The sequence below is a fragment of the Mesoplodon bidens genome (genome assembly GCF_964165515.1).
Source record: "Mesoplodon bidens genome assembly, chromosome: 4".
Classification (NCBI taxonomy): Eukaryota; Metazoa; Chordata; class Mammalia; order Artiodactyla; family Ziphiidae; genus Mesoplodon; species Mesoplodon bidens.
Window position 1 is genome coordinate 120,133,832 of NC_138160.1, and position 14,685 is coordinate 120,148,516.

The window sequence follows — 14,685 nt, forward strand, 5'->3', positions numbered from 1 at the left end:
AGTGCCTGGAGCGACTGGGCAGTCCGGGTCGCCGTCCGCCACCTCGGTGCGGAATCGTAGCCGGACTTGCTGAGTATTCCTCCCCCTCCTCTTCTGCTTCCTCTTCCCTCCCACTGGACCAGCAGCGGCGGCGGCAGCGGCGGCGGCGGCAGGAATCGAAGCCGGGCTGAGAGACTCTGAGGCGAGCGGAGGAGCTGGGATATGGGGAGTCAGAGCGGGCGGCGGGGCCAGGAGCCCTCCGGAGGGCCCACGAGGGGAGCGGCCCCGGCGTTTGCGAGCTCGTGAGGCGTGGGGGAGCGGGCGCAGGGCGGCACGAGCGGAGGCGGAGGCGGAGGCGCGGCCCCGGCGTGGAGCACGGCTGGGGAAGCTGCTGCCTCCGGCCCTGCCCGGCTGCCTCCGCCGCGGCCGGTGGCTATGGAGCTGGCGGGCACCAGACCTGGGGCGACAGAGCATCCCCGGCTCCGGACGCCCATGTCCTGGCTGCTGCTGCTTTTCCTGCTGCTACTGCTGCTGCCGGGCCCAGCGGCCTCCCAGCTACGATACTCGGTGCCGGAGGAGCAGACACCTGGCGCGCTTGTGGGCAACGTGGCTCGCGCACTGGGGCTGGAGCTGCGGCGCTTGGGGCCGGGCTGCCTGCGTATCAACCACCTGGGTGCGCCCAGCCCGCGCTACCTGGAGCTGGACCTGACCAGTGGAGCTCTCTTCGTCAACGAGCGCATTGACCGGGAGGCGCTGTGTGAGCAGCGGCCTCGCTGCCTGCTCAGCCTGGAAGTGCTGGCGCACAGCCCCGTGGCGGTGAGTGCCGTGGAGGTGGAGGTACTGGACATCAACGACAACTCGCCGCGCTTTCCGCGGCCCGACTACCAGCTTCAGGTAAGCGAATCGGTGGCACCTGGAGCGCGCTTTCACATAGAGAGCGCGCAGGACCCCGACGTGGGCACCAACTCGGTGCAGACCTACGAGCTCAGCCCCAGCGAGCACTTCGAGCTGGACCTGAAACCCCTGCAGGAGAACAGTAAGGTGCTGGAGCTGGTGCTGCGTAAGGGCCTAGACCGCGAGCAGGCAGTCTTGCACCACCTGGTTCTCACAGCTGTGGACGGGGGCAGCCCAGCCCGCTCAGGCACCGCGCAGATCTCTGTGCTTGTCCTGGACACTAACGACAATTCTCCCGCCTTCGACCAGTCCACTTACCGTGTCCAGCTTCGGGAGGACGCGCCCCCAGGCACATTGGTAGTGAGGCTGAATGCCTCAGACCCGGATGAGGGCTCCAATGGTGAGCTCACGTACTCCTTGAGCAGCTACACGTCGGACCGGGAGAGGCAGCTCTTCAGCATCGATGCCAGCACGGGGGAAGTGCGGGTAAGTGGAGAGCTGGATTATGAGGAGGCCTCTTCCTACCAGATCTATGTGCAGGCAACAGACCGGGGTCCAGTGCCCATGGTGGGTCACTGCAAGGTGCTGGTGGACATCGTGGACGTGAATGATAACGCCCCAGAGGTGGTGCTCACGGACCTGTACAGCCCAGTGCCTGAAGATGCTGCCCCCAACACCGTTGTGGCCCTTCTCAGTGTCAATGACCAAGATTCAGGTCCCAACCGGAAAGTGAGCCTGGGCCTGGAGGCCACACTTCCTTTCCGACTGAATGGCTTTGGAAACTCCTACACACTGGTGGTGAATGGCCCCCTGGACAGGGAGCAGGTGGCTGCCTACAACATCACAGTGACAGCCACTGATGGGGGAGTACCACAGCTCACATCCCAGCAGACACTGCAGGTTGAGATCTCTGACATCAATGACAATCCACCCAGCTTCCTGAAGGATTCCTACTCCATTTACATCGAGGAGAACAATTTGCCAGGGGTGCTGCTCTGCACTGTGCAAGCCACAGACCCAGATGAAAAGGAGAATTCGGAGGTGACCTACTCCCTCCTGGAGAGGGAGATTCAAGGGCTGCCAGTCACCTCCTATGTCTCCATTAACAGTGCCAGTGGCAGCCTTTATGCCGTCAACTCCTTTGATTATGAGAAGTTTCGGGAGTTCTTGGTGACTGTGGAGGCCCGGGACAAGGGGAGCCCACCACTGAGCAGCACTGTCACCACCAACGTGTATGTAGTGGACGTGAATGACCATGCCCCTCACATCCTATACCCTACCTCAACCAATTCGTCAGCAGCCATTGAAATGGTGCCTCGAACTGCCCCTGCTGGCTACCTGGTCACTAAAGTCATAGCCATGGACTCAGACTCTGGGCAGAATGCTTGGCTCTTTTACCATCTGGCCCAGATTTCTGACCTGGACCTCTTTAAAGTAGAGCTACATACAGGAGAAATTAGGACTACCAGGAAGATGGGAGATGAGAGTGGAACCACTTTCAACCTGACCGTGGTGGTCCGAGACAATGGAGAGCCATCGCTGTCAGCCTCTGTGGCCATTACAGTAGCTGTAGTGGATAGGGTTTCCAAAATCCTCCCTGACACTCAGAGACATGTGAGACGTCCTCGGACATACTCTGAAATTACACTTTATCTAATAATAGCATTAAGCACAGTGTCTTTTATATTTCTTTTGACAATCATTGTTTTGAGCATCATCAAGTGCTACCGCTACACTGCTTATGGCACTGCGTGCTGTGGAGGCTTCTGTGGAGTGAGGGAGAGGTGCCCTGCAGAACTCTACAAACAGGCCAACAACAATATTGATGCCAGGCTACCACACGGCCTCAAAGTGCAGCCTCACTTCATTGAAGTGCGAGGGAATGGCTCCCTCACCAAGACCTACTGCTACAAGGCCTGTCTGACAGCAGGCTCAGGGAGTGACACTTTCATGTTTTACAACACAGGGGCGCAGACAGGACTGGGCCCTGGGGGAGCCCAAGCAGCAGCAGGTGACAGCAGGCACCTCACAGGCCAAAGTGGGCAGAGTGCTGGGAACCTGATTATTCTAAAAAATGAAGCTGTTTCTCAAAATGAGGTGAGCCAGTAGTCAAGGGGTCTTCCACAAAGTCATGCAGTTTTCACATTCCCCCGGCCCCCTCCCAGTATCATGTAGTTGGCTTTCTCGAGTTATTAACAATGACAAGGGTTATCTGGTAAACTGAGTGTGTGTGTGTGTGTGTGTGTGTGTGTGTGTGTATTACCTGTGATTGGATTATAATTTGCTATGTTTCCTCTCTAGGAAAATAGGACTAGAGAATTGTTTTACTTTCCATTTTCTTTTCAGATATATGAAACCTTGACCATAAAATTGTTTGAGAAATGAGGATTTGTCTTAAGTATGTGGTGATAAAGCACAGCTCTGTAGAGAAATAGAATAGGCCTGAGAATAAGATGATGCTATAGAGGGTAACATTGTGAGATTCAAGGAGAAATGGCCTGTGCTGTATCATATACAGGGAAGTTTCCCTTTTGAAATCCTACAGGAGTGTTGTTTTTCAAAAGCTCTGAAACCTCTCGGGGCTGTGGTGGTCACCTCTGTATGCTGTCCCTGTTTATACCATGGACTATCTACAATGAAAAGTATCCAGTTAATATTTCTGGTAATTGCATTGAACTAATGTGATGAGATCTGCTAGAAATTCATGTCAGAGGTGATAAAGCCATAGAATGTGGACCTCACCCTGAAGACAAAGTTTGGTTTGGCTGTTTGCTGTGGTAACTATTCTGTTGGGGCTGTCGGAGGAGATGAATGATGGTACGGCAGGCATCCAAGAACCAATTTGTCTGGTTGGGCCAGGGAGATGGTAGAATGAGCGGATTAGGGATGTGGGGGATATGGTGAAGACCAGGACAAGCTGGAGTTGGGGAGAAAGAAAGGGGAGAAAGAATTCTGCCACCAGTTATCTTGTTTGGCCTTGTGTGAACTCCTTGTAAGAGGATTTCCCTGCATTTAGCGTAAATGTAATCTTCTGATTTCCTCTTGAGAATTCCTAAGGTTTTGATGAGATGTGAAGCAGCCTCTTCAAGCCCCTCATGTCTTTAAGTTAAATGACAGTACTTTAAATGGTACTTCAAAATGTTCCAAAGCACACTTTCAATTTCTGGATCTAGCTACAAAAGCCTTGGAAAGTGGATGGCTTACTGTACATGAGAGGCAGAGAGACAGGTGTTAGTAGATACACTGGTTTTAAGTAGGTGTAAGGCCAGTTTGCTCAGTATATGAAGGATGTATATAAATTGTTGGACAGTGCATGTGTTTGTGTAGTGTGTTTGTCTCCATATGCATGCTTGAAATAATAGAACTCTGCTTTGTGATACTTTTAACTTGGATTTCAGAAATTTTGTCCCGTAAAAAGTGATGAGTTGTTTCTTCCCAAACAACTACTTTGTAGCTAGGACTTTCAGAGGTCTTACAAAATGAGTTAATAATATTTGTCCCTCCTGTATTTTTGTGATGTGTTTTCATTGACATATTGCTGTCTTTTTATTAATGTCCATAGTTTCACATTCTAAATTCATGCTCATCTTCAGGAAATTAATGCATAAGCACAGAAAAGAACAGAGATGGATTGAGAGAATTTCCATGTACATTGTAGGTAGGTTTATCAGAAGAGCCTGATGTTAGTCAATGCTGAGCAGCCACAGGAGGCAGATTGCAGATTAAGAAGAACGGGGCGGGTGGGGGGAGGGGAAATCAAAGAGCCTCCAGAATTCTTTAGATCATAGCTTTTGGCAGCATGTAGAAAGGCTTAATTTTAAATAAGGATGCTGTAGACATTTGCTGAACAAATTACTGTGAAGTCCTTTTGGGCCTGGGGTGGGCTGCAGATTGTAAAGAGGCACAGAGAGCAGGCCAGGCAAGCTTTGCAACCAGCTGTGAGCCGGAAGCGCAGGCGAGTGACACTCTCACCCTCTCTCTCCTGACTCAAAGCTTGGGGCAATTTGATACGTGAACTATTTCTGTCTTATATTGACCTGTGTGTTAATATGTGCTTTGGTTCACAAATCTTTAATTTAGGGAGAAGATTATGTCAGAAAAGTGCTTGCTTTTGTGGGATTTTGCCAGGAGAGTACATGATTTTAATAAAGGCACATTTTTGCCAGACGCTTTTGGAAATCCAGTGAAGAGAGCCCTAAGATCTACAGCTCCTGGAATTATTGCGGTTATAGGTAGAGAGTGAGTCACGTTGTCATAGCATGGCAAAATGGGGACAAAAATCACTCAACTCTGAAAGTCATCACTGCTAGATCAACCTGTTAAATTCTCACGTTAGGCTTTCTTTCTTCCCTACCCAGTCACTGCAGATGGCAGGAGAGTCCTGGGGTGCAATTGATTTCATGTGCCTACATTAAAATTAGATGGGGATTGGAAAATATGAGTAAGGGACTTTGCGCTCACTGACCACCCTACTATACAAAAATATTCTGCACTGCAATATATGTATGGTTTCATTACCTGTAAGTCATACATTAAACAAATATTTATCAACGTCTAGCACATGAGGAAACAAGCTCAGAGAGGTTAAGTAACACACACAGTCACTCTACTAGTGGTATTTTCAGTCATATCTGTCTGACTCCAAAGACTGTGCTTTTTGAAACAGTATGAGTAGATAGAAATCCCAATGTTTATATTCCTTTTGATATGAGATACTCAGGCATTCAGGCTACCACTGATTCACCTAGTAGTGTCAATTAACTGCTCTGGAAAAAGAGGAATTCTTTGCATAGAAGTAGGTCACCAATGGGAGGATCAATGAGTAAAAACGTTACCACCAAGCTAGGATATTTTTGTTTGTTCTACCATTGGCAAAACCTGTTCAGATCTTTTATCTTTGTTCTGTCTCTAATTTCTCTCTTGTTGCTTATTAAATATCAGTATTTAACATCAGGCTAATCTTTTGGTAGATTTTACCCCCAGTGAGTTTATTTCATGAGCCACTTGTGCAGTGAGGTTTCTGAAGTAACTGTTCAGCAGTGGGGCAGAATTTCTCTTTGGAGAGCTCTGAAAACCTGGTGTTGAATGTGGTTGGCACCCTCTTCAGAATCTCCAAGAAAAGGAACCAAATCTTAGGGTGGTTTCTGTGCATCTGTGGTCCTGTGACTGCTGATGAGTCACTTTGAGTGCTCTGGGCAGATTTGTCCAACTGCGCCTCAGTGGGACCAGTTGGCACAAGATGTGGAAATCACAAAGGAGTATAGCAGAAATGAGTTAAGTTTACATTCCCTTATTTTTTTTTTTTTTGGCGGTATGCGGGCCTCTCACTGCCGTGGCCTCACCCGCCACGGAGCACAGGCTCCGTACGCGCAGGCCCAGCGGCCATGGCTCACGGGCCCAGCCGCTCCGCGGCACGCGGGATCCTCCCGGACCGGGGCACGAACCCGCGCTCCCTGCATCGGCAGGCGGACTCTCAACCACTGCGCCACCAGGGAAACCCCACTTTCACTTATTTTAAAGCAAGTTGTAGTCACCAAATCTTCAGTTAATTTTGCCACTGTGTGTACATATTCACTCTAATTCCAGTTGTGGTAACTTCGAAGGGTGAACCCTTCTTTCAGTGGCACCTAGTTTATTTCTTGCAGGACTGACTTTTCTAGCTGGTGACTGACTCTGTCCTGGATCAGAACTTACACTTAGTGTAAAGTGCCATCGTGGTGAATTTATAAAAACTGCACAGTGGTCAGAATAGGCAAAGAAATTGTATCTGAACTTCCATCCTCTGATGGTCACTTTTGAATGGGTGGAGCTGTTTTGTTTTGCCATTTCTGTATTGGTTATAGGACTGTTCTTCTGAGAAAAGTTTTATTTTATTTGGTCTGAGAATACGTTAATTTCTTCAAATTACCCCCTTCTTCCCCTCTTCTACAGACCTGCTGAGCCAGATAGAATTATGGCTGAGCTCCTCTCTGTCTCTTTATCTGATAGCACATATTCTGACTAATGAAGAAAGCTATTTATTGTAGCTTGAATGTCATTGGCCTACCCTTTGGTCTGACCCAGGACTGAGCCTGCACATGGGCATCTGGTCTGACTCAGAACACTCTGCAGGGACACAGGCTGGCATATTACAAATTGTCTACTGGCATGCTGTTTGCTTGACAGAATAGCAGAGTTGGTTCTGGATACTTGCCTTGGTTGGCCACCAAATTTTACTCTCAATGAGAGGTCAGGATGATGTCTGTTTGCAAACGTTTGTGAAAAATTACCATCATCAAGCCCAGAGGTTTAGCTGAATTGGGATTTACAGGTGTCTTTGAATATGAGTTTTGTAAATTTCACCTGGCTCCATGTTCCTGGGCATATTACAGTATGAATATAAATTTGGCTTATTCGTATGGTAATATTTTGAGTACTATAAAAGCATGATTTCAAAAATCAAAGGTCAAGAGAATTCCTTAGCAGTGTTTTAAATCTGCTAGCCTAAAACTTATACAAGTTTTTGTCTTTTGAGGATTTGAACTTGACAAATGCAGAGACATCTCCGACATTGCAAAAATCGAAGAAAAATGTTAGTCCCTTGGCACATAAGCAACATCAGTTGCTTTCTGGCCTTGCAGGGTCAGAACTCTGGGCTCCAGGGAAGTAAAACTGTGGGTGAGAGAGTAACTGCTGCACTAGCAGGCTGTGCATCCAGAACTAAGCAAACCTAGCATTTTCTGTTGTACTAGAACCCATTAGGTATGTTTTAAAGTTATGTGTATTTTATTTTACTGCTCTGTGGATTAGGATTATAAATGACTGTTTTTAGAAGTAAGTATTCACCTATACTTCTCATATTTATCATCTTTTCATTTTGATTTACTAGAAGACTAATATGTAGCATAACAATGATTATTTTAAATGTTAGATTCCTTTTTGCCTTCATGACCAACAGTTTATGTGTTCATTTTCTATTGCTTTGTAACAAATCACCACAAATTAGTGGTTAAAAACAACACTCGTTTATTACCTGCACACTGTGACTGGGTTCCCTGCTCAGGTTTTCACAAGGCTGAAATCAACATGTTGGCCAGGCTGAGTTCTCTCTTGGAGGCTCTGGGGAAGAATCTGCTTTCAAGTTCATTCAAGCTCTTGGCAGAATCCAGTTCCATGAGGACTGAGCTCCCCGTTTTCTTACTGTTGGCTGGAGGTCACTCTCAGCTCCTAGAAGTTGCTCTCAGGTCCTTACCAGTATTTTAACAGTGGAGAATATTTTCTCACATGGAATTCCTCTCATGCTTCAGATCTCTCTGATTTCTGTCTCTGATCTCTAGACCCAGATTTAAAAGACTCGTATAATTAGGTCATTCCCACCCAGATAATCTCCCCTTTTCAAAGCCAGCTGTGCCGTATAATATAACTTAATCATGGAGTAAGACCCATCATATTCAGTCTTGGAGATTATACAGGGCATTTACAGTAGGGTGTAGGGATCTTGGAGGCCATTTTAGGATTTTGCCTATCATAATTTATATCAGTGTTCACAAAATATCACTGAAAATTTTGCAGTGGATACATCTTTAATAGATTCCTACTAGGAAGGAAAAAGAGATACCACATGTAGTCTTGTTTCTCAGAGGATCATTTATTGATAGCTTCATGGATTTCCATGATAAGAAGATAGCATATTACTTCACTGAGTAGTCCTATGATTTTATGAATGACATAGGGTATTTTAAACCTATTTTATTTCAAATCTGTCTTGGAAGAGGTGATTCACCCTTTTGTAGCTCAAATATTCCATAGTATAAATAATACCATTACAGAATAAATCAAGTCTTAGCTATAATTTTGATAGAAACAAATGGATTCTTGTTCTTCAATAATACTACATCACCCACGTGGACTACCTAATTCAGTTTTTCCACATCTGGAATTTCATGACTTATTCTACTGAAGGACTATGCTTTGAAACAACAGAACATACTGGGCTTTTCACCAATAGAAATTAAGCAAAGCCCAGGGATGTACCATCCAAGTACTAGAGAACTAAACATATGTCTCATTATATTAGGTTTATCAGCAGTCAACCTCTCAGCTTCAATTTTTCCAAGTTTAATCAATTTTTCCAAGTTCACATGAAATCCATGTACATTTTATTACGTTTAATTTTGTATCATTTTAAAATAAATCAATCTGGGAAAGTTAGAAGTAAAAAAGAGAAAAATATATATCTGTCATTCCATGCAAATTTATTTAAAACACAGACTTTCACGTTAGGAGTACCTAAACATGACTATCAGCCAAACCTACCTATCAGGCAGGTAATTTAATCTCTCTAAAGTTCCAGATTTCTAATTTTTGTAATTTAAGTACGATAGTGTTGCCCTTGCATGGTAGTTGATTTATTCGAAAGCCTTTAAAAAACCTATCAAATACCTGAACCCTGCTAGCTTCCGAGACTATAGCTATGTATTATGAATATTTGAGAATATCAGTATGTTTTATAAACAAAGATATAATCCCTTTCATAAAGTTTTTGGTCTAACAAAGGTGTTAGGATAAATTCAGTACTATGTATAAAGTGCTTATTCCATTGCCTAGTATTGTGTGGCTACATAAAACATATTAATTACTTTCTTCCTTACCTTTACCCTGCCTGACCTCACTGCCATAAGATGTGTCATAACTATGATTTTGGCAAATAAATCTCAGAAGCATCTTGTTGCTGAGGGACTATTATAGAAAATAGCAGCATGACAAATTAGGTGTCGTTGAGGAAGTGAGATTATGTAATGGACTGAGTTTCCTGGTCAGTCCTGCTAGAACTGTGCCTTTCCGCAAAATAAAGTTGGTGATTTCATTCACCAGATCAAGTTGCAGCAATTTTCATCATGGATGTTACCCAGTCATAGAAAAATTGGCAGCATTTGCTCAACAGATGTCAGAGTCTTTCTTGAAGGAGGGTTCTTACAGCTAACAAGCTGACACCAGTGCTGCTGATGGTCAGGGGAAAGCTGGTGATGATATGATTAATAAAAAGTATTTCAGTCATATTTTCAGGTTTACCAAATGGTTTGCAAATGTTTTCTCTTTTGCTCCCTCTACTACCCCTGATAGAAAATGGGAGCCCCTTCATTTCATCTGTAGATAGTTTTATGGTACTTTATGAGGAACACCAATAGCATTTTGTGAATTTGAGAACCAAGGATGAAGCAGCTTGTATGTTCATATCTTTTTTCTTTCTTTCTTTTTTTTTTTTTTTTTTTTTTGTGGTACTTGGGCCTCTCACTGTCAGGCTCCGGACGCGCAGGCCCAGCGGCCATGGCTCACGGGCCCAGCCGCTCCACGGCATGTGGGATCTTCCCAGACCGGGGCACGAACCCGTGTCCCCTGCATTGGCAGGCGGACTCTCAACCACTGCGCCACCAGGGAAGCCCTGTATGTTCATATCTTGCCAACAGAATGGAAGGGACCGGAGAGGGCAGTTAGTGTATGGGGACATTTGAGGTAAAGTATCCTAGAGTTGTAGCTTTTTCTGGGCCTTGACTTGGCTAAATTGTTGAATATCATCTAACCATCCCAAAGTCTGTCTGGAAGTTGAGATGCTGATCACTTCTTCTCTGGATCTTGTGAAGAAGTATGTTTATGAAATACTGTGCATCCCTTGGATGAACTATAAGAATGACAGGAACAAACTTATTGACATTTTGAAATAGTTTATTGGCATTACTGTGGCCTTGTGTCTACCAAATATGATAATTATAGTCCAGAGGAAAATGCAGAATACAACCTCCATCTCTTCATCTTTCCATTCAAATAGGCCTCAATATTCAGTGACAGGACCACTTTAATCTCTGCCCATGAAAACACATCTAGAGGAACATCTGTCATGGGTTTTTCATAATAACATTTTTGCTAATTGATAACAAGATAGTGATGGTGATTGATTTTGTCCCCAGTAATTCCTGAGTAGCTTCTACTCTGCACATAACTTCCAGAACAGTCTCTAGGTGCCCACATTTTCCTCGGTGTCCCCTCCACTTTGAATGGACAGTTTGAAGACACAGGGCAATGCGTCTTTCACCAGTTAATGAAAAATTAGGTGGTGCAGAGCGAGTCAGGTTCTTCTTAGGTTTCAGCTGCTCCCTGTTAAACAGAGCTTAGCAAACAGTAATTGAATAAGAAGGCAAAGCCCTCAGAGGAGCGGGAAACAAGTACAATTTTATGAAAAGGATTATGCAGCACAACAAGGTCAAACCCCGTGGTGGTTTGTTTTCCTCTCCCTTGTATTCCTCTTCAATCAGCAGAAGAGGCTGTTGTCAGTTGCTGGCATTATGACTGGGCACATCCGCCCAGAGTCAAACATGCTGCAGGCTGCAAAGTCAGCAGCAGATTGCAGTGCTCTGCAGTCCAGCCAGAACAGCAGAATTTGTGTAGCTGTGTGCCCTTTTATAGCTAGAATACCAAATGGGGGATGTTCCCTTAACAGGACATTTGAGGGCAAAAGCAATGAAAGCTTTTCCTGTTTCAGTATAGACTGTCCTTCCACTAGTGCTGCTTTAGGAACATAGACCTGTTTTGTTTTTTAATTGAAGCATAGTTGATTTACAATATTGTGTTGGTTTCAGGCGTACAGAGATTCAGTTATATATATTCTTTTTCAGATTCTTTTCCATAATAGGTTATTACAAGATATTGAATAGAGTTCCTTTGTGCTATATAGTAAGCCCTTGTTTATCTATTTCATATATAATAGTGTGTATCTTAATACATAGACATGTTTTGAGCAAGGCAAAGCCAAAGCCAGTCCTCACAGCATCATTAAATCCAGTTTTCCGTGGTATTTAATCTGTGCAAGGACCCTGGTGAGCTAATTTAATTTTCTCCTGAAGTGCTATATATATGTGAACATCATCTTAGAGATGCATATGAAATGGCTTCTTCCATACTTTTAATAGCTACATGGAAATATTTAAGAAACAACTCATTGGTGAACATCGTCACTAGGAGATCATCGTTTTTGCCATATTAACAAAAACTCCCTTTGTGATTTTGCAGCCCCGACAACCCAACCCTGACTGGCGTTACTCTGCCTCCCTGAGAGCAGGAATGCACAGGTATGGCTTTCCCTCATCATTTCACTCAGAAGTTACTGCAACTGTTTGACTCAGATAAACTGTCTTCATAGGCCGGAAGCAGCTGTCAAAACTGAGAAGCTTAGATACTTTGCCAGGGGAATGCATTTGTTTATATGTCTCCGTGTCTATTCCTTGAAGCATTGGAAGTGGTCAGTGCCAAATGCTTATCAAGTGCCGGCAAATAAGAATCTCCTGTAAAATCACAGATACAGGCGACTGTTTACTTTCTCTCATTAAAATTTCTATAAGGAAGTAGCTTCAGCTTCTTTCATCCCTTCCCTATCTGTACTTTCTGTCCTTCCCTTAAAATGATAATGAATACTGATGCTTTCAGACTTGAGTACATTGTGTAATATATATGCACTTGTTGTCTACCTTGGTTTTCCATCACACATTGACTGTTATATCCTGTTAACCACAATAATTGTTGTTCATGTTCACCCCTATTAGAGTCTCCTTATCTTTTCCATCTTGTTGCTATCTTATTGCCTGCCCTCAGTGGCAAGAGCTCTTCAGAGGATGAGCCATGTGAAGGGCCTTTATTGAATATCTGGAGACCAAATCTAGCTTACTTTTAAATTAACCTAGAGTAATAACATTACTTTAAAACTCAGATTAAATATAATTTTGCCTTCTCTATTTTGTCTCTTTGACAGTAATTGATTAACTACCATTATTCCCAGACCTGATCTAGTATTCATGCCACGGGGCCAAATAAAAGATTCATTATTTGTGAGTGTCTTTGGGAAACCAAATGGAGAGAGCCAAGCAACTAGTGTTCACTACCACCAGAATAACTTAGTTTTAAAGAAGAAATAAACTCCAGACTTAAGCACCTCAAAATATCTGGGCAACTCTTGAGTAGATCGTCACTAAACCTTGATCAGTTTCTAAAGAGTGAGCTTACAGAGTATGTATTGAGTTAATGAAAAATTAGTTTTAGCCTGTTAAAAACACATTAAATCAAAATAAATCAACATATTCCCAAACATTACATTACAAATTGAGCAGAAATCATTATAATGGGTGCTCTTTCTGAACGAGAAGCAATCAGTGAAAACTGAAGATCAGTAGTTGGCTTGGTGAGACATCACTTTGGAATCTGGTCATAACTTTAGGTCAGAGACACTTATGCAGATGCCAGAATACTAGGTTTCAGAAAGATTCTTTCTATTTGTTAGAAACCAGCTTATGCTTTTGCCTTCATCTGAGCTATTGTGGTGGACTATATGATAGGAAAAAATATGGTTTACAATACCAGCTTCTTTTGTCCCAGTTGAATTAGTGCTTTACTTGAAAAGTACCAAAGCTATAAGACGCACCTTTAAAACTATATTAAAATAAAATACTAAACTATATCAGTTCCTTATTCCATTTTCAAATGAAAAAAAAAGCCACCTGTGTTTCTGTTCAGGTTTCAATTAAGATGTTATGAGATTCAAGTAGGATAAGAAATGAAATAAAAATTAAAACTAAATGTTATTTATTCCTCACAGTGTAGTACATGGAACATATGTTAAAGTTGTGAACTTAAACAACACTCATCTTTTTCACACATACGCTTGGCTTCTTGGCCTTTCTAGCCTCAGATATCATGTGCCTGTTCCTTTGAAAATTCTGCTTTGAGCTGAGCTGGTTCCTAGGGTAGTTCCATCTTCAGAGTAAATCTAATTGAACCCATACAATTTGCTGGAAGAATCCACCAACACCCGAAGGATATTAATATTTGGAAAAAAGAGAAGATTCTAGGGTGTAGATGAAGGGAAGAACAGCAGTAGGGCAGAGCTTAATGAGTGAATTTCCACTAGATATGTTGTTTGAAGTCAAAGGGTAAGAGGATATTGGGAATTCCCTGGCGGTCCAGTGATTAGAACTCTGTGCTTTCACTGACAAGGGTACGGGTTCAATCCCTGGTCCGGGAACTAAGATCCCATAAGCCTCCTGGCACGACCAAAAAAAAAAAAAAAGAGTAAGAGAATATTGAACTTAGAGATGACCTTCCCCCACAATATTTCAAGTTTTCCTGCTCTGTTAAGTCTCATGACCCCTTCAGGCAGTAGTACTCTAAGTTTTACTTTAGTAACTTAACTTCCGAGATGAACCAATGCCTAATTTCAAAGAGTCCTCTTATTTTGGTGAGGGTTTTCTTGGGTGATATTTACTCTTAGGGTCCCATTTGTTCCGTTCTTCATCCAGAAAATATTGAAGGTCTCATATCTGCTAACATTAAACATACATAAAGAATATGATGTTCTCTCTGCCCTTGAACAATTTACGTTCTATCTCTACTTGCCTCTAAGGATCTCCCAGTTCTTGTCTCACTCTCTGCAATATTTCATGCTGAATTAATCTCTTCTGAACTGGGATCCATGAGTGCTGGTGATAAACTTCCTCTAGTCCCAGGAAATGTAGGGTGGGTTATCTATGAGGGAAAGATACAGAAAGAGTAAAACAGAAAATAAAGTTAAGAATTAATTGGGCCAAACTGGAATAATACTACAGTTACCAGCAAATAATGTTTGTGCTTTCCTCTTTCCTATGAGAACCCAGAAATAAGAGAACTAGCAAAAGAGGCTTGGGGCTTTTGAGAACAAGCTGTCCTCATCTGCTTTGGCATTAAGACGATAAAATGTCATTAGCCTTCTGATGGGCTTCCTGTTAGATTTAATGAACACCACACAGCATTACT

The 14,685-nt window shown here is 43.5% G+C and overlaps 1 protein-coding gene across 9 annotated transcripts in view; it reads left to right on the forward strand.

Moving 5' to 3' along the window:
• Window positions 1-14,685, forward strand: part of LOC308615791 (protocadherin alpha-C2) — a gene marked incomplete at its 5' end in the record, with an annotated part of 150,963 nt that overhangs the window by 106,887 nt on the left and 29,391 nt on the right. For 7 of the 9 annotated variants that reach the window (XM_081231580.1, XM_081231584.1, XM_081231582.1 and 4 more), the window contains one exon: window positions 11,917-11,975. In XM_081231580.1, coding sequence (XP_081087706.1) covers window positions 11,917-11,975 — 59 coding nt within the window. Of the gene's footprint in view, window positions 1-331; window positions 2,971-11,886; window positions 11,976-14,685 lie in introns of those variants that run through there. The other 2 variants (XM_081231577.1, XM_081231579.1) reach the window with 2 other exon arrangements.